We start from the raw sequence: 18,433 nt of genomic DNA on the forward strand, positions 1-18,433 counted from the left end.
ACACAGTATATTATAATTGCTATAAATCAAGGTGAAGCACCTATAGCCTTTTAAAAGTTGCTGAGTCCAAGCCAATATGGCCATAGCAAGAGATGCAGGAAATGTGGTTTAGCAGGAGAGAGGGAGAGAGAACACACCTCAACTAATCAGAACATGATTAGTTATGCACAGGGCTTTTTTTTCTCATAGAACGCCCAGAACGGAGTTCTGGCACCTTTTTTGGATGGAACCTTGTAGGGTAGGCAAAGCGGGTTGTATGACGTGTGTGAGTTCAGGCACCTTTTTTTTTTTTTAGAAAAACAGTGGTTATGCAACATTCAAGATGCACATGTTTGAATTAAGAAACCTTGAGCTTTGACTATAATTTTCACCAGTAATATCTTCATGATTGCTGGACACTCCCCTCACACACATATATACAATATAATTAAGTATCATAGCATGAATTATCGCAACAAATACTTTAGCACTGTCTAAGGGACAGAATCTGCCTTTCTACAGTATTCTACAATATTTCAAGCATTCAAAGTGTTTCATCTTTTTACCTCCCATTGCAGGAGGCAGAACTGCAAAACAGATTTAGGCTTCATTATTATGCACATCATTATCACATGTGCTTGGTTTAATATATAGGCAATTTCTAAATATATTTTGTAACTTTTTAATTGTGAAATGTATTTTAGTGAGTTTCAAGAAATCACATGTTTTATTAAACTTTTTAATATCTCTTATGAATCACTCCTAATTTTAGGAGCCAGAATTCTCCAATGATTATATGATCTGTGAAAATAGATGGGAATATGCATTATAAATAACTTCACTAAAAATTATCTTCTTATAAGTCTTATTAGAGAAGGCTACTTATTACTAATTAAAGAAATACAGCAGATGTATTAAAAAAATACCTAGCTTTCCTCTTCCCCTCCTATTTTTTTTAATCTTTCAGTAAGTATTCCAGCTGTTTAAAGTTTGGGAGAATGAAACGTTTCCTCTGCCCCTAACCCTGGAACAACCGGTAGTAGCCCTTCCTCTGTCTCCTGCCTTTTCTCTTTCCGCCCGGCTTTGTGTGAAGTTTGCGGCACATTGCAGATGAGCCCTTAGCCGAGAGAGAAGCCTATTGTTCCCCGCCAGGAACTGCTCGTTGGCAGGCCTGGCTTCTGCCATTTCAAAGCTGCCTTTTGCAGTGCCTCGGCTGACCGCCGGGGTTCGCTGTGTTGCGCTCTCGCCCAGGCAGCAGCACGGCTGCTTCAGATCTTTTTGTCTGAAGAGAGAAGTGAATCTTGCTGCTGCCGCCGCTGTACAGTGTGTATATGTGTGTGTGCGCGCGCGCGCGTATATGAGAGAGCGAGGGAGAGGGGAGATTTCATGGATTCGCGTCTGTAATACACATACACTATCAGTACCTCACTCCAGCCTCCCCAACCCCCACCCTACCACAACACTAACCCAATTCATTGTGTGATCCAGCAGCACCATGTTGAGTCTCATGTGCAGGCTGGCTTGGTTGGGCTTGTGGTGCTGAGAGCAGCAGGCAGGCAGGCAGGCAGGCAGGCGGCGGCGGCGGCGGCGGCAGCAAGAATTACCGAGAGGTGCCCCTCTCCCTCCCTGTGCGTTGTGTGGAGACAGGACTCGCAATTACCACTCTCCGGCTTCTCTTATTCCTTTTAAACTTTTCTTTTTTTCTTTTTTTAAACAAGCCCCTCTCCATGGCTGATCCCCGGCCGAGTACAGGAACCTGGATCTCTTAAAGGCAAGGAGGAGCCGCGGATTGTTGTTGTTTTTCTATTGGATTTTTTTAAGGAGACAAAACCCAAATCTTTTAAATCCGAGGGGGGAAAATGGCAAACTCGGCCGGTAAAAACCAACCAGACCATCGGAGAAAAGGACTTGCTTTTTTGGACGAGCTGCGGCAGTTTCACCACAGCAGAGGGTAAGGAAAATGGGGAGATGGAAGGGGATGGTGGTGAGGGAGATTTTTTAAACCGACCGATTTTTAACTCCCAGCCCCTGCCCTGAAGGACGAGGCGGCCCCCTGCGAGGGGAGAAAAGGGGGGCAGAGTTGACAAGTTGTTTGTCTCTCTCTCTCTCTCTCTCTCTCTTGCCAGGTCTCCTTTTAAGAAGATCCCTGTGGTGAGTGGAAAGGAGCTGGATCTTCACGCTCTCTACACCCGAGTCACCACTTTAGGCGGATTTGGGAAGGTGAGTGGAAGTTTTCCTTCGGCTTTCCCTCCCACCAACCTCCCCTCGAAACTCTCTTCCGACCCTGGGGGAAAGGCGGGGGGGGGGGTCGGGACCGGTTGTTCTTCAAGCCGGCTTGGGAAGGAGGGGAGTGGAAGAGGGAAGCAGGCAAGGTAGGTTGGCGGCTCGGCCTTGTTGGGGAAGAGCCGAAAAGGGGGGATTCAGGGGTGCCGAAGGCAGCTTCTCGTGCCCCCTTTCCCTCTGCCCTCAATATTTGGCTCATTCCTCCTTTTCTGGGGAGAAGATGAGTGGAGGAGGTTGTGTTTGGAGGCAGTTTCTTCCGCTTGTGTGTGTGTGTGCGCGCCTCGCGTAGAGTCTGAGTGCAGTTTTAGTGGAACTCAAAATTAGCGGGCATGTTTAACATCGATAATCGGCACGGAGCATGGGCTAGGAAATGATCCTCACTGCCGTGGGGGGGCCTTGGCGCTGCCCTCGGAGCCCCTTCCGGGGAGAAATAACAAAAGGGGCAGCCAAGACGATGTGTAATCAAATAGCCATCTTTAGGCTTCAAGACTAGGGACAGAAATGTAGGCCTCAAAAGAAAGGCCTCTCTATATCTGTGGAGCTAGCCGAGGGGGGAGACTCAGCGGGACGGTTTTCTTGCACCTTCAGCCGGTGGGGGCGTCCCCCATCGAGACTTCCTTGGCTTATTTTCAACTTCTTTGGGTTTTAACGGACCGCGGGAGGATTTAAAAGCAGGCAACAGAGGAACTCCCGATTGGTTATTGTCCAGGCAGCGAAGACAAAAACAAACCTTTCTACAGAATAAAATCCGTTCACCTTCTCACTCCCCTATAAAATAAATGTAAAACACAAGAGGAGGAGCAATATTGTATCGCCGGTGACTGTCAGTAAGAATAGAAATTCCAGATCCTATCAATTTTTTAATCTTTATCATATTTGTTTGTTTCATGGCAGCCCTTTTGATGGTGGCAATCAACGACGTTGTGAGTGTCTGTGTGTGGATTTGTGCATCTCCGTGTGTTGTTTTTGACAGGTATCTGAGAAGAATCAGTGGGGAGAAATAGTGGAAGCATTTAACTTTCCCAGAAGTTGTTCTAACGCTGCCTTCGCTTTAAAACAGTATTACTTGCGGTAAGTACCATCAGGTCTCTTGAAGCAGTTGCACTAGGTTTTAAACAGTATTTCAATTTGTGTGAAGGTAAAAAATAATATCTTCACTTTCTAAAACATATTAAAATTGTGTTCTCTTGCCAGCTGAAAGACTTTTATGGTTGAAGTTTTTAAATTGTCTTTTATTTCTACCAGTATTAAACTTCAGGTGCACAGCGTGCACAAATATTTGTTGTAAGAAGCTTTTTATTAGTAACTTAGTATTTTAATTGCTTGCCTAAGAAAATATAAAGTACTGGGTTTTAAAAACTTCATTTTAATTTAATAACAAGGAAATGGCATTCTTGCTGTTTGAAGACATTGACATACAATTATTTTAAAGACTGCATGTACATATTGTTATGAGTATTGCTGGTCAAATGTTGGTTTAGTTGCATATAAATATAGAATTCTGTGTTTTTTAAAACATTCTTCAAATGATTTCTGAAATGATTTTTAAATATTCAACTGCAATCCTAGTCAATTGGTCTTGTACCCTTCTTCAGAGGCTTCATATTTTTTTTAAAAAATAGTAAGAATTGTTATGCTGATTTCCTTATGGTTTTTTTTTTAAAACACTGAAAATACATTTACAAATTATATGGTAGTTTATACTGGAAGATGTGTTACTGTACTTTAGTTTAGAAATCCAGTTCTATGAATTGTGGCCATTGTTTTAAAAAAGTAGAGTTTTGGAGATTTTTAACATAAATATGAGAAGTTATCTCCACCCCTGTCAATTTAAGAAGGAGCTGCTTGCATTTTTATGATATGCACGTTCTAATAATTTAAAATCAGTCTGTTGAAAAATTATCATTCTGATTGAGAAAATGCAATTTTATTGGTACAGTTATTAATGGTTGTCCTAAATTGACTTCCAATTGGAAGCTCCAGAGTTCACAGCCATAGTAGAAACAGTTATTGAGTTATCAGAAAGTATAAAAATTCTTACATAGAATTACTTAGGTGTGTGCATATATAGTTTTTGTATATTTACTTTTTGCAGTTTTGTACTTTTATTTCTAAGCAGTCTAAATAACAAGATTAAAGAACTTAATCCATAATTTTTAAAACATCTTTTATCAAACAGTAGTCAATGCTGATCAATAAATTGAGCCACATGATTTATGCTATTAAAGAGATTGAATATTAAGATGCCTTTTCATGAGTTTCAAACTTAGTACAAAATTAAGCCATTGTTATTGCAATTTTATACCCAGTTATCTAAAAAGTAGCACTGAGACACAATTAGCATCCTTGACTGAGAATTTACTTATCTTTTCTTTAATCTGGGTGATCATTTTGAATTTTCTTCTCTCTAAAACATTGTTTGAAAATCCAGTTTTGTAGTGCAGTCTTTTAATAGATCTAGCTTAAAATATTTGGTCCCAGCGTTTTCTTAGTGGTTTTTATGTAGTAGGAATATATCAAGAACATATCTGAATGTTGTAATATTCTAACAATTTTGAATGAGTTTTGTTGTTTCAGATTCTTCTTTATTCAAAGCAGACATATCCACTGAATTCTTGGGATTTCCATATAGTTTGATAGTGATTAGATACTATTAGATCAATATTATATTAGATTGATATTAGAAAATAAAAGTGGCTTTTAATATTGTTCTTTGCAAGAGTATTTATAAGGAAACTTCAGTAGCTCCTGAATGGAGAAAGCTGTAAAGAGGAAGAAATATTATTCATGAATTTATTTCACAAATTTAACAATATTTTAAACCTTTTGAGGATTAACTTGAACAATCTTTCATTTTTATGTGTTTTGATAATTATAGTAACATAAACTTTATATTGTTGATACTTGTGTTATAGTGTGATCAACCTAGATTCTAAAGCTTAACTTTTCCCACCTTAATGCCATATCACATTCTTATTGATTTCATTGATTAGAGCAGAGGTCTCCAACTTTTCTGGGCTCACGGACCTGAGGGAAGAAGAGCAGCTTCAAAATTGGTGCATGCACGCGCACGGGGCCACTCACACTGGCACGGCAATAGTGGTCCTGTTTGCGCATGCGGCATGTGTTGATACTGTGTGCATGCACAAACGGCTGCGCACCCCCTGCAGTGGCTAGCAGCCCCGTTCACACTTCACACATGCGCAAACAAGCTGCGGACACTCATCCCATGCTAGCAGCCCATTCGCGCCAACGTGCATGCGCAAACGGGGCTGCGGGCGCTAGCTAGCACAAGTGGGAATGCACACCCACGCGTGCGCACACTGGCCAGCCATTTCCACGGCCCACTGGCCAAGAGCCCACGGCCTGATCCCGGGCTGCGACCCATAAGTTGGGGACCCCTGGATTATAACCTGTGTTATATAAATCTGTAATTATTTTTCGTTACACATATACTGGCTTATTTTCACCTAATTCTCAGGTGAACAATTGTGCTTTATTTTATGAAAGGATCTTTGACAGGTTGAAAAGTTCTTTTCAGAAAGAGACACTCCATTCTTAAGCTGAACATATTTACATGACTTAATTTATTTTTAAACTTGATATCCTCTTCAATGACTCATTGTAACTTAAATGAGAATCTTCTCATTCTCCAGCACTGGAGATGGAGAATCCACCAATGGGTTTAGACTGTATTCCTGCCCAATCAGATCAAGTCAGTCAAAGTTGCCACGCCCATCCTGGACCATAGAGACCCAGTCTTGACTTGATCTTGCCCAGGACAGACGTGCAAGTTGGCTCTTAGGCAGGTATAGTCTAGAATATTGGTAGATTCTCCATTTCTACTAATTGCTGAGAACAAAAAATTTGGATCACTATTACCAAATTTGGCATTCCCTTCCCACTCAGGATTTTCAAATTGTATTTTTTTTCTCCTGAATTGGGGGGGGGGGTGTTATACAACAAGCTAATTCTAGAGAGGGGGCTCCCTCTCTCTCTCTTTCCTCCTTCCCCTACCAACCAGGGAATATTTACTCAAAGCTCTGAATTCAAACAGCAAGCTGCTTACTGAATTCAACTGGGGACTAACGGCTGTTGGTTCCCTGCACGCTTTGGAGCTATCCCTTCTTACCGGAGCTTGCGGCTGTGGCTCCGGGAGGGGGCTTATTACAAGGAGGAGGCTTCCCTCAGTGCAATCAGAACTCAATACACACCCCGTGGGGCTCTCCTGAAGTCACGGCTGCGACTCTAGTTTCGGCTGCAGCTTCCCCTCGGCTCGCTCGATCATCCAGCTTTCGGCCGGCTGCGCGCGCGCGCAAGAGGCCAGCGCCAATCAGCTGCCAGGCGGCTGATCGGAGAGACGAAAAGCGGCGGTTTCTTCTATTCGCCTCCTCTGACTTCTGGAATGGCCTTCCCTTTTACTAGGCAGCGCTTCCCTCAGCATTGATGAGTCTTTCCATCGCAGACCCTTGGCGGATTCCGCCGGAACAGATCTCTCTCAGTCAAGGGGCCATTCTTCATCCGGACCCCCAATGGCTCCAGTTAGCCGTCTGGCGCTTGAGCGCTCAATCTTAACTAGGGAGCTTTGCTCGTCAGGGGTCATCACGGTTATTCAGGCCTCACGCCGCCCCTCCACGAACCGTATCTACAAGGCCACGTGGAAAAATTTCCGATCATGGTGCTCCGGGCGACAATTGTTGCTCTCGGGACTCACAGTCCCAATTATCTTGGATTACTTGTTAGACGGACTGGAGAGGGGCTTGGCCCCAAACACATTGCGCAGACAGGTTGCCGCTCTTTCCACGGTCCTCACATGTGATTCAGCGGGGTCATTGGGTCATCACTCCTTAATACGCTCATTCCTTAAGGGGGCCACTAACACCAGACTCCCTACAGTTCATAGGTACACTTCGTGGGAACTGCCACGAGTGCTCCGGGCAATTACTAAGGCGCCCTTTGAGCCCCTCAGGACGTGTGACATTCGCTACCTGTCCCACAAGGTGGCATTCCTAGTGGCAATTATGTCTGCACAACGCATCTCCGAATTGGCAGCACTCTCGATCCAGGATGATTTGTGTGTTTTCCAATGGGATCGGGTGATCCTTCGACTCGACCCTACCTTCGTCCCAAAAGTCAACTCCCTGCCCCAACCCGTCACATGCGTTGGAACGGCAGTGGCATAGTTTGGATGTCCATAGGGCCCTTAGGTACTATATTTCGCGAACAGCTGAATTCCGCAAATCAGAGGCCCTCTTTGTATCCTTCCACTCCTCCACCAAAGGTCGGAAAGTCTCCTCTTCCACAGTTGGCAGATGGATACAGGCATGCATCGCTGGAGCATACCAGGCTGAGTCATTGCCAGTTCCACGATGGGTTACAGCCCACTCTACACGGAGTGCGGCTACTTCTGCGGCATGGGCCACCCAGGCTTCCATCGAGGAGGTCTGCAGGGCGGCCACGTGGGCTTCGCCATCTCCTTTCATTTGGCACTATAAAATTGATAAGTTTGCCTCGGCAGAGGGTTCTTTCAGTAGGAGAGTTCTCCAACAAGTGTTACATCAAAGTGCCACACTGGACCAGTCTACTACCCACCCTCAGAGACAGTAGGCTTTGGTATGTCCCATTGGTGGATTCTCCATCTCCAGTGCTGGAGAAGGGGCGTTGTCTTACCTGAACACCTTTTCTCAGCACGGAAATGGAGAATCCACTCCCGCCCTTGTAGGTTATTAGGCCTAGGGTCAGTTAGTTTTGTGAGCCTCAACGTCTTGCTGTCAGTCAATGGCTACGCTCACGTCAAGATTGGGTCTCTATGGTCCAGGACGGGCGTGGCAACTTTGGCTGACTTGATCTGATTGGGCAGGAATACAGTCTAAACCCATTGGTGGATTCTCCATCTCCGTACTGAGAAAAGGCGTTCAGGTAAGACAACGCCCCTTTTATGTTGGCAAGAGCAACTCGGTGCAATATATTGGGTTGAGAAAAAAATGATTTCCCCAAAGTTACCTGGTGTGCTTCCATGCTTTAGGTTAGATAGGAACTTTGTTGAACTAGTCCAACACCTTAGCTGTCATATCACACTGGCTATCTTTCTAGATAGTGGGTTTTGCTTGTACTACCGGTAAGTGTCACAGATAAATTTGCTTAACATCTGCAAGCCACAGAGCAAAAATGCCAAATTTATAGTGAAAAATATTATGTAATGCTAGCCACATTATTCATAAGCATTTTTATTTATCTTCACATTTTTGTTCATTGTTCATCTAAGGATAGTGTAGTGAATGAATGACATAACACAATTCTTTTTGTAAGTATCCCTAATCCTCCTTTTGATGGATCTCTATAAGTAGATATTAGCCATTCAGATATTGGCTTTTGATACATGTTTTTAAAGTACTCTATGATGATAGAAGTATGACTGGCATTATAGATGCTTAGAATATTTTAGAACAGTGGTTCTCAATCTTCCTAATGCCGCGACCCTTTAATACAGTTCCTCATGTTGTGGTGACCCCCAACCATAAAATTATTCCAGGGTCATGTGATCACCTTTTGCAATCTTGTGACAAGCAAAGTTAGTGGGGAAACCAGATTCACTGAACAACCATGTTACTAATTTAATCTCTCTCCCTCTTTCTTTCTTTCTCTCCCTTTCTTTCCCTCTCCCTTTCTCTTTCCCTCTCTCCCTTTCTTTCTCCCTCCCTGTCTCTCTCTCTCCCTCTTTCTCCCTTTCTTTCTCTCTCTCCGTCTCCCTTTCTCTTTCTCTTTCTTTCTCTCTCTCCCTGTCTCCCTCTCTTTCTCTCTCCCTCTTTCTCTCCCTATCTCTTTCTCCCTCTCTCTATTTCTCTTTCCCTCTTTCTCTCCCTCTCTCTATTTCTCTCTCCCTCTCAAAGATCCTTAAAATCCTTAAAAGTTATGCTTGGGTGAAGACTTTTTCTTTTACAGATGGGGCGGGTGGGCCCGACATTCACGGGCAGGCAGGACCCCGCCTGCCGAGCTGCCGCCTCCCCATCCCCCTCCACGCCAGCCGGCTCCCTTGCCAGACCTCCCAGCTGACAAGCGCAAGTTTGGGGGTCGCCAGCTGACGGGCGCAGGAGAGGAGTCCCTCCCTCCTTCCCTCCCTCTCTCCCTGTCAAGCCCCTGCGGGCTCGACATGAACGGGCAGGGGAGGGTCGAGGACAACGTGCGGGGCGGCAAAGGAGACCAGCGGCCGGCACTGTTCTACCTGGCAGCGTGGGTGTCGGCTCCGTGGGCGTCCCGACCAACAGCTGAGCGGCGCCAACTTCTGGCCGCCAAACAGCTGAATCCTCCGGGAGGCAACGGGAGGCCCTGAGGAGTATCGCAAGCTCGTGGGGGGGATGGGAAGGAAAAGAAGATGGAAGAGAGGCTGCAACAGAGAGCGGTGTCTTGGTTCCTAAGAACATCGGAAATATGTGTTTTCCGATGGTCTTAGGCGACCCCTGTGAAAGGGTCATTCGACCCCCAAAAGGGTCACAACCCACAGGTTGAGAACCACTGTTTTAGAATGATATAAGCTTCTCCATGAAAGCATAGGCTAGAAGTGAAAATATCAGAATGAAATTAGTAAAGATTGGAATATTTCTTTCATTTGCAATATCCATCAACCATTGATCAAATGTTTTATGAACAAATTAGGTATTCTATTCATGTCCTGAGTACCTTTTAATATTGTGTTATATAGTTAAAAAGTATGGCAAATTAATATTTATGTTAGATTAGGATTACAGCCAGCATGGTTCAATAAAGGAATACTAAATTTGAAGTTTAGTTATTTATCAAATTTATATTTTGTAGAACTATGGATAAAATGTAATTGTTCTAAACAGGTTGGTGTATTTAAAATAGAGTTTCATAGTTGCTGACTTATTGATTATTATTTTTATGACTGCCTTTTTCCTTCCTTTAATACTAGAAGTAGAATTTTCAATATGTGCTATATCTCTCAAGTAAAAAAAAACAATTGCCTCAGAAAGATATTCTGCTACTTTACTGGCTTAAGACATGCTATGGAACTGAAATCATTTAGGAGAGGACTATATAATTGAGAGTTTTCTGTTTTTCAGCATCCTGAGGGATGCTTTTTCCTACTAAGTGAGCAAATATGCAATGATAAAACGGCTGGTATCTCTGATCTCTTTTAGAACACACCTACTTGAATTGTATTTCCTATTCCAAATAATATAAGATACAAATACCATGAGTATTTTTTAATGTGTGAATGGCTTCAGCAATGTTCTGTCCCCGTTCCGACCCACACACCCAAACAGCCAGCCGAGGGTTTAAAGACTTCTCCAGACACCACTTCACAGATAAGAAACTTGGCAGCAGCTCTGTAGCTGCCTGCCAAGACCTTTTACTCCAAACACCCAGAAACAAAAACAATACACACAGTTTAAAACCACAGCACACTACTTTGCCAGAGATTCAGCTTTTGTCTGTCACAGAGGTCCAAATGGCCACCACCACCCTTTTATAGCCTGTGGGGTGTGGTCCAGTGACTCAGCTTAATCTCTGGCACGTCTCTTTTTCTGCTGCGCACGCTTGTCGCTCCTACGCCAGCGTGGATCCAGCCACAACTTTTCTTCCTCATTATCCGACACACCTGGCTCCTGGCCAATCTCTGAACCACCTGGCTCCTGGTCAATCTCTGAACCACCTGGCTCCTGGTCAATCTCTGAACCACCTGGCTCCTGGTCAATCTCTTCTCCGTCGGAAGACACCTGAGGCATTGCCAAAGAGGAGGGTCCTGGAGAGGGAGGCCTAGCCATCTCCTCTCCTTCATGTTCGGAGCCTTCTTCCTCCGATAAGAATGGCTCACAAGACGGAGCCACAACAAGCAATCTATATGTTATGCTCTCATAAATGAAGGATTGACAATCATGTTCTGGAGTGCTGGGGAAATTATTTGTGTGGGCAGTGAGGAATTTTTATAGCTGGTTCTAAAACAAATTGAAATATAATGAAAGTTATTTAATTAGTAATAATATTCAAGGTTTCTCCCCTTAGGAGCTAAGAGGGTCATGGACCAGGTCTTCGCTGTGCTAGCCCCTCTACTCTGAAATACATTATCCCAGAAAGGTGCCTAGTCCCATCAATGCTGATATTTTACAGAGCTGTGAAAACATTTTATTCAAGCAGGTTTTCAAAGCTTAATGGTGATTGAGCTGTGTCTGTTCCTTTTATGCTTTGGCAGGAGGTATTTTATTTTGCATTGGGAGGTTTTTATTATATTGGTTGTTTTTATATTTTGAACACCACAAATCCAGTTATATGGGCAGTATAGAAATACTTTTCAAGGGCACAATGGTTCAGCAGTTAAAGACACCGAGCTTGTCAGCTAGAAAGCTGATAGCCTGGGTTGGAGACAGCGGGGTGAGCTCCCATTACTTGCCCCAGCTCCGGCCCACCTATCAGTTCGAAAATATGCAAATGCGAATAGAAATGTCCACTTTGGAGGGAAAGTAACAGCGTTCTGTGTGCCTCGACATATATTCATGCTGGTCACATGAGCACAGAAATGTCTTCAGACAATGCTGGCTCCCTTGCCTAAGAAACTCTGATGAGCCTCACCCCCTACAGTCAGATACGACTGGACAAGGGAAACTTACCTTTACTTTAGAAATACTTTTAATATTTGTTTAAATAGCATGTATGTAGACATATGTTTAGAGATGCTAGTGTAACCAAGGGACTTTTCTAGCTCAAGTGAAGGCAACATACAAAATATTGAAAAAAAAGTATGCCTAACATAAGAAGGCACAGTCTAACCAGGTTTTAAAAATTTTGAGAAAAAGGAAACTTGAGTGCTTAGAATGTCTGATATTTTGATTAAAAGTTTAATCAGAACACTTATTACAAAGAGGAAAGTTCTATGGTATTTCAAACTATATAATATTGGCTCTGAAAATGATACAAAACCCAGAGTTTAAGATCACAAACTTTGGTATACCATAGTCCTTGTTGTTAGATATTAAACTTGGATGTAACAACAATACAAACAATATGGGTAATTTTTAAATTTTAATGGGGAATACTTTAACACAAGATTCATCTCAAAATAATGTTTTACATCAGAGTTTATAAGAAAGGATCTCACCATGTATATACTTAGACACAAGTATGTGGGTCTTCAAACATATATATAATCTTAGTTGTTTTTTTCCATTCCCCCTAATCTGCCACCAAATTACTTAGGATAAGCATAATATTGAGATTTTTGGTAGAAAAGAAAGTATCAGCAATTATTTTTGTTGATATTCCTGGTTAGTTTACTTTATGTTTGTGAGTGTATATGTGAATAATACTGACATCCTTTTTCTGGAACAGGAATTGGTCTAATGAAGTGAACTTTGCTTTATGAAGCTTATGTGGTAATCAATTTGTTACTTTGTAAAGTGTCACAAAACTCTTCAGATTGTTTATCAGACACGTTTATTCATAGATATGCTTCAGAAATATTCTATATATTTCATGCTGACTTTTGCTTGCATAGGCATGTTGGATGATATAGATTGGGCTTTTCTAATTAGCTATATTCAGGGCTTTTTTTGTCATAGAACGCCCAGAACGGAGTTCCGGCACCTTTTTTGAATGGAACCTTATAGGGTAGGCAAGATGGGTTGTATGATGTATGTGAGTTCCGGCAGCTTTTTTTTTTTTTTTACAAAAAAGCACTGGCTATATTAGACTACTGTTTCTAGTATCTCTGCAAGCATGGCCATTGTTTTAAACTGAATTGCAATGTAAATAACAACCTTCTCAGTACTAATCAAAAGTTCTTGCATATTCTTCACTTTGTTGCCAGAGCGTTGGTGTTCCGCAAGCACTTTGGTTGTCAGTGAGGAATAGTTTTAAGATAAGTAGGTATTGCTAGTTGATCCTGATAGTTCTTTCATCTATTAATTTTGCAAAATGATACTTCTCCTAAAAGGATACATTTGTAGATAAGTTGCAGTATTTTCTGCCTGTATTTTACAGGTTAAAAAGTGCAATTTTATTGTGTTTCGTACATGTTTTCTAAGCAGAGGTTGTCCCTGTGTTATGATTCTGGCCTGTTGAATTTTGTTTACTTGGATAATTGAATATCAAAAATGCTTGTGTACAAATATTTGTCAAGATTATTATTCAATTCTGAATAGATAGTTATAGATCATTACTTTGGGTGTAGATGTATTATGAATAATAACTGATGATGTGAAGGTAATTGTTAATTGTCCTTTTATGTAGACCAACTAGGAAGTATTGTATAGAATAGATGAAATAAAAGTTGACCGATGTTGAGCAGTAGATAATTTAGGAATATTACTAATTCCTTATTATTGCTTTAAAAAAGTAATATGTTACCAGAATCATCTGTAGAAAACTGATTGAGTTAAATTATAGTTATATAGACAACAGAGTTCACATAAAATGATGCACATGGATATAAATATGTGTAATATTTCTGTGGACTTGCAAATACAATGTATTTTGGTTTAAAATAGAAGAAACATGGAAATTCTGAAATACATTTCTCCTAGGGATGATATTAATTAATATCCTATTGTCCATAATATTTGGGATGTTTATATATAATTCTACACCTATAATTACTAAACTAGATTTCCATGGAAGTTATTTTAAAAAGTTAAGTTTGTTGTCAAATATTGTGGTGTCTTTTAAAAAGTTTATTTTGGCAATAGTTAAAAGAATAAAAATTTAACAGAATGAATGTCTTTTAATAAATCTGCTCAAAAACGAATGGCTAAAAAATCCAAGTAAAGTATTTTAACATTAAAATAGTTCCTCTTAGGTACTTTTTATTTTTTGATCCATTTCTGCATCCGACAACTTTTTCTTACTTGACAAATAGATACTTTCAGAAATAGATACTTACATCAGTATAATGTAATAATAATACTATGTAAAGTTAAGAAGAAACTCATAGAAAGAAGGGAGGGAGGGACAATGGAAGGGAGGGAGGGAAGGAAGAATGGACAAGGAAGGAAGGAAGGAAGGAAAAGGGTGGGAGGGAGGGAAGGAGGAAGGGACAAAGGGAGGGAAGGAAGGAAAGAAGGAAGGGAGGGACAATGGAAGGGAGGAAGGGAGAAAGAGGGAGGGAAGGGAGAAAAGGAAGGGAGGGACAATGGAAGGGAGGGAGGGAAGGAGGAAGGGACAAAGGGAGGGAAGGAAGGAAGGGAGGGAGGGACAATGGGAAGGAGGGAAGGAAGAATGGACAAAGGGAAGGAAGGAAGGAAGGAAGGAAAAAGGGAGGGAGGGACAAAGGGAGGGAAGGAAAGAAGGAAGGGAGGGAGTGACAATGGAAGGGAGGGAGGGAGGAAGGGAGGGAAGGAAGAAAGGGAGGGAGGGAGGGAGAGACAATGGAAGGGAGGGAGGGAAGGAGGAAGGGACAATGGGAGGGAGAGAGGGAGGAAAGGAAGGTGCCCATGCCTGTCCCACCCCCTCCACCAGAGACTCACAGATTCCCCCCCCACATCCCCGCCCGCACCCCCCACAGGCATCCCACAACCTGAGTGATGAGCTGGCCACGCCCCCCTGGCCATTGACTTTGCTTGTCAAAAAGTTGCAAAAGGTGATCACAGGACCCTGGGACACTGTGACCGTCATAAGTATGAATCAGATGCCAAGCATCCGAATGTAAATCACATGACCCTGAGGATGCTGCAACAGCATTAAGTATGAAAAATGGGCATAATTTTCTTTTTCAGTGCCCTTGTAACTTCGAACAGTCAATAAGCGAATTGTTGTAAGTCGAGGACTAACTGTACTTTATCATTTTTTTCCTTTTTTTTGTTGGTCAAGTTTTTGACACCTTTCTGGGCGACTGGTGGTACTTGGATATTGCCTTATCCTAAAAGTGGTACAATGGGTGAAAAGGATGAAAAGCCCTGCAATATATGGTGCTCATTGGAAAGTAAATGTAATATCAAATATTAAGAGATCGTGATAGAGATGTAGTGAAGATTAAAACACACTATACTGCAAATACTGCAGAGCAGCATTTACTGTTCAGCAGCAGAGTGAGTACCTTTTCTCATTTCAGCTCAGTAGGCCTAGACATAATCTTAAGAATGAAGAATGTATCAACTGTATGGGACATGCAGATGGCTGTAAAGTTAAATTCTGATATATTCGATAGTACAGAAGGAAAAATCTCCCATGCATGCACTTGGTGCATGGTGAAGGAAGAACAGTATAGCTCATTTTGTTGACTTTCATATAGCTCCAATTACATTTCATTGACTGACCCCTGCAATCATACCTCTGTCTATCAATAGGCCAATTGGTTATCTGGGTTTTATGGTTGTATAATATCCCACTTTGTCCATACCTATCTATATTTGAGATGTTAGAAACCTACCCATAATTTTATTGGAAATCAGGTAGCAAAAGAGAACAGATGTGGCAGACACATTAACCATATATGACAGATATATTACCCAAATGGTCAATATAACTGAAGATAGCACACAGGATATATGCTGTGTAAAAGTAGACAAATTCTTGTCCCCTCCAACTAGGCTGAATGCCATGTAAAAGCTCATATATGAGTCATGAGATAGTGTAAATTCTCCATATCTCTCTATGAGGTTAAAGATATGTACCATTTTGATAGATGGACAGATACAGTACATTCAGCCCTAGCAACTGGAATGATCTTGATATCCTTTTCTCAGTTTTGAGAGAGCAAAGTCTGAAAGAAATAGTGCAACCAAGAGTCTGTTAATTCTATATAAGAAACTGGAGTACTTTAATTGAAAAGCTTCAGTAGATTGGAATCGTGTTTCCAGAACATCTTACATCAACAGTTCTCCTGGGCTTTTGCAGAATGTTCATTTACCTCATTGTTCCTACACTTTGCTGGATAAAGCATTACCTATTACATAATCATCTGTGACACAATAGCATAGCCCCGCTAGAACATGAAGATTAAAAGTCACACAGAGGAACAGTTAAAATTGTGGTTAGTATTGCTGGTCTTGTTTACATCTGGCTTTTCTTCATGGCCTGATGGGGGAGGAAGAGTACCATTATCTCTGTATCTATTGAAGGTTTGCTTATAGAGAGCCAAAAAAACCTATAGAAAGATAATAGCAAATTAATACCATACTTTTCTTTGCACTTATGTTGCAGTAAGACTAATATTGAAATTGTAAGGAGAATGAATTGTATCAGCTGCTGCATAGAGGTCTATAACCTTAGATTTTCAATAAGTACTTGAAAATTAGGGGCTGAAAATAACCAGTGATGCTTTTCCAGTGTACTTATATTAGCCTCTTTTTGCTAAAGAGAGCATAATGACTAAAATACTCCTCTCTCTTTTGAGAGTTGACGCAAAATTGTGCTTAATTTCATATAGCTAGGTTGTAATCCTGAAAAACAACAAAATATAATGGCACAAAGCCACCTTTTTGCATGGATAGATTGTACTTAACCTTGTATCATTTAAGTAGGAATAACAAAGGAAGTTGTTACCTAATACAATTATCTAAAATAGTTTTCATATATTGCTGGGAGCAAGCAGGTACAGAAAAGAGTGGGGAAAATTTATAGCAGTCATATTTCAATTGTACATTCTATCTTTTTGCTTGCTTTCTTGTGTGGGGTCTTTTTGCTTACACTCTTAGTTGAAAAATGAAATTTAAAAATAGAGTTATGATGAGAAAGAGGTTCAGGTACGAGCCGATATATACAGTATTAGCAATAGGCATATCTTATATTTCCTTTGAGTACAAATTTGTACAGAGTACTTTTGCTTCATGATTTCTATCTCTGCCTGTTTTTAACATGAGAAATACAGCTTCTTGCTGCATGCCATATTAAGTTGTGGGCACGCTCAGACAGGAGCTTGAATACTAGTGAGAATATGCTATGACTAACTATAGAGTCATTTGTTATCCTGTATTCTGTTACAGTGATGCATATATGCAAATGTCTCCATTGGATTTAATGAAATAATTTTAACTTGGGACATGTCTTTTGTTGGGATAACTTTTTAACAATAGAGCTTCAAGGGACTTCAAAATTAGGCAATGTTTCCACTAGTATCGTATGTTACTCGGTTCTGATCTCTTTAAAGGTCCTTGGGCCAACTTTGAAAATTTGCTGTACTCCTGAAGTTATATCTTTATTGAGACTTAATATAAATACAAAGTATTTATATACATACACTTGTAGTCTTGACGTTTCTTAGCCATTAATAAGTTTTGAACAATGGGTCTTTTACAAATAATTACAAAATAATATGATTCTGAATATTAATATTTTAATTAAAGAAATTTGAATGGCAAGTCCCTAAGACTAGTTAAGCTGTCAGCAGAATATCCAAATCAGAATGCTGTATCTGTGCCTAAAAATATTAATAAACCTATTTTCAATTTTACAGCAGGCTGGAATTTGATGAAACTATCAAACCAAATATTTTGTTTATTTACATTTTATGCAAATGATTTTAATTTTGTTGCCTATTTGTGTTTGAGAACATAAGAAACCATATAACTCTGGCACTTTTATTTCAGCAATTGCATTATAAGTATAAAGGAGTGGTTTCAGTTTTATGTAAACTTATATTCAGAAGATTGGCTTAATTTTAATACATTGCTTTGAACTTCCTGGGAGATAACAATAGTTTCATAATTTGTGCATCTGAAATAATCAAACGTCAAATGCCAAAAGCCATTCATAATTTTACTCCCTCACCGTAGCAATACGAGCATCCAAAACAGCAGTTAATATTGTTACTTTGGATTGTATTACAGAGTTAAGTACTTAATATTATGAGTTAGGTTAATAACATGAATTCCAAATATTTTTTCTATGGATATTTTATAACAGGTTAATAAAAACATTTAAAGAGTTTATACGTATGAGAGTGATATTGTTATTTTTTTTCTTTTAAACTGTTACTTGATAAAATTATACTGACAATGTTGAAAAGGGTTGGTAGATAACATATACAGGTGAAACTCGAAAAATTAGAATATCGTGCAAAAGTTCATTTATTTCAGTAATGCAACTTAAAAGATGAACCTAATATATGAGATAGACTCATTACATGCAAAGCAAGATAGTTCAAGCCGTGATGTGTCATAACTGTGATGATTATGGCTTACAGCTCATGAAAACCCCAAATCCACAATCTCAGAAAATTAGA

The 18,433-nt window shown here is 40.6% G+C and overlaps 1 protein-coding gene across 1 annotated transcript in view; it reads left to right on the plus strand.

Annotated features, from left to right (window-relative positions):
* Nucleotides 1-1,838: 1,838 nt before the first annotated feature.
* Nucleotides 1,839-18,433, plus strand: part of ARID2 (AT-rich interaction domain 2) — a 152,343-nt gene continuing 135,748 nt past the window's right edge. The window contains exons 1-3 of the mRNA XM_015816902.1: nt 1,839-1,930; nt 2,106-2,199; nt 3,236-3,333. Of these exons, the coding sequence (XP_015672388.1) occupies nt 1,839-1,930; nt 2,106-2,199; nt 3,236-3,333 (284 nt within the window). The remainder of the gene's footprint in view (nt 1,931-2,105; nt 2,200-3,235; nt 3,334-18,433) is intronic.

This window comes from Protobothrops mucrosquamatus, unplaced genomic scaffold (genome assembly GCF_001527695.2).
Source record: "Protobothrops mucrosquamatus isolate PMUCROS unplaced genomic scaffold, P.Mucros_1.0 scaffold526, whole genome shotgun sequence".
In the NCBI taxonomy this organism is placed as follows: domain Eukaryota; kingdom Metazoa; phylum Chordata; class Lepidosauria; order Squamata; family Viperidae; genus Protobothrops; species Protobothrops mucrosquamatus.